This window comes from Haliaeetus leucocephalus, unplaced genomic scaffold (assembly GCF_000737465.1).
Source record: "Haliaeetus leucocephalus isolate CR32 unplaced genomic scaffold, Haliaeetus_leucocephalus-4.0 Scaffold752, whole genome shotgun sequence".
NCBI classification, from domain to species: Eukaryota; Metazoa; Chordata; class Aves; order Accipitriformes; family Accipitridae; genus Haliaeetus; species Haliaeetus leucocephalus.
Genome location: NW_010973188.1, coordinates 2,685,827 through 2,686,080, shown reverse-complemented (window position 1 = coordinate 2,686,080; position 254 = coordinate 2,685,827). Strand labels below are relative to the sequence as shown.

The 254-nt window shown below is 79.5% G+C and overlaps 1 protein-coding gene across 1 annotated transcript in view; it reads left to right on the top strand.

Moving 5' to 3' along the window:
• Positions 1 to 254, top strand: part of POLH (polymerase (DNA directed), eta) — a 10,042-nt gene that overhangs the window by 413 nt on the left and 9,375 nt on the right. Inside the window, exon 3 of the mRNA XM_010581176.1 lies at positions 59 to 254. This exon is cut by the window's right edge and continues 31 nt beyond it. Within this exon, the coding sequence (XP_010579478.1) occupies positions 59 to 254 (196 nt within the window). The remainder of the gene's footprint in view (positions 1 to 58) is intronic.

Genomic DNA, 254 nt, shown 5'->3' with positions numbered 1-254 from the left:
GGCGGCGGGGGCCGCCTTACGCGGGGCGGCGCCTGAGGCTGCGCCCGCCGCCCGGCAGGTACCGGGAGGCCAGCGCGGAGGTGATGCAGGTGCTGTCGCGCTTCGCCGCCATCGAGCGGGCCAGCATCGACGAGGCGTACCTGGACCTGACGGGCAGCGCGCGGGAGCGGCTGCGAGCCCTGCGGGGGCGCCCCCTGGCGGCCGCGCTGCTGCCCACCACCTTCGTGCAGGGGCTGCCCGACGACCCCGGCCCC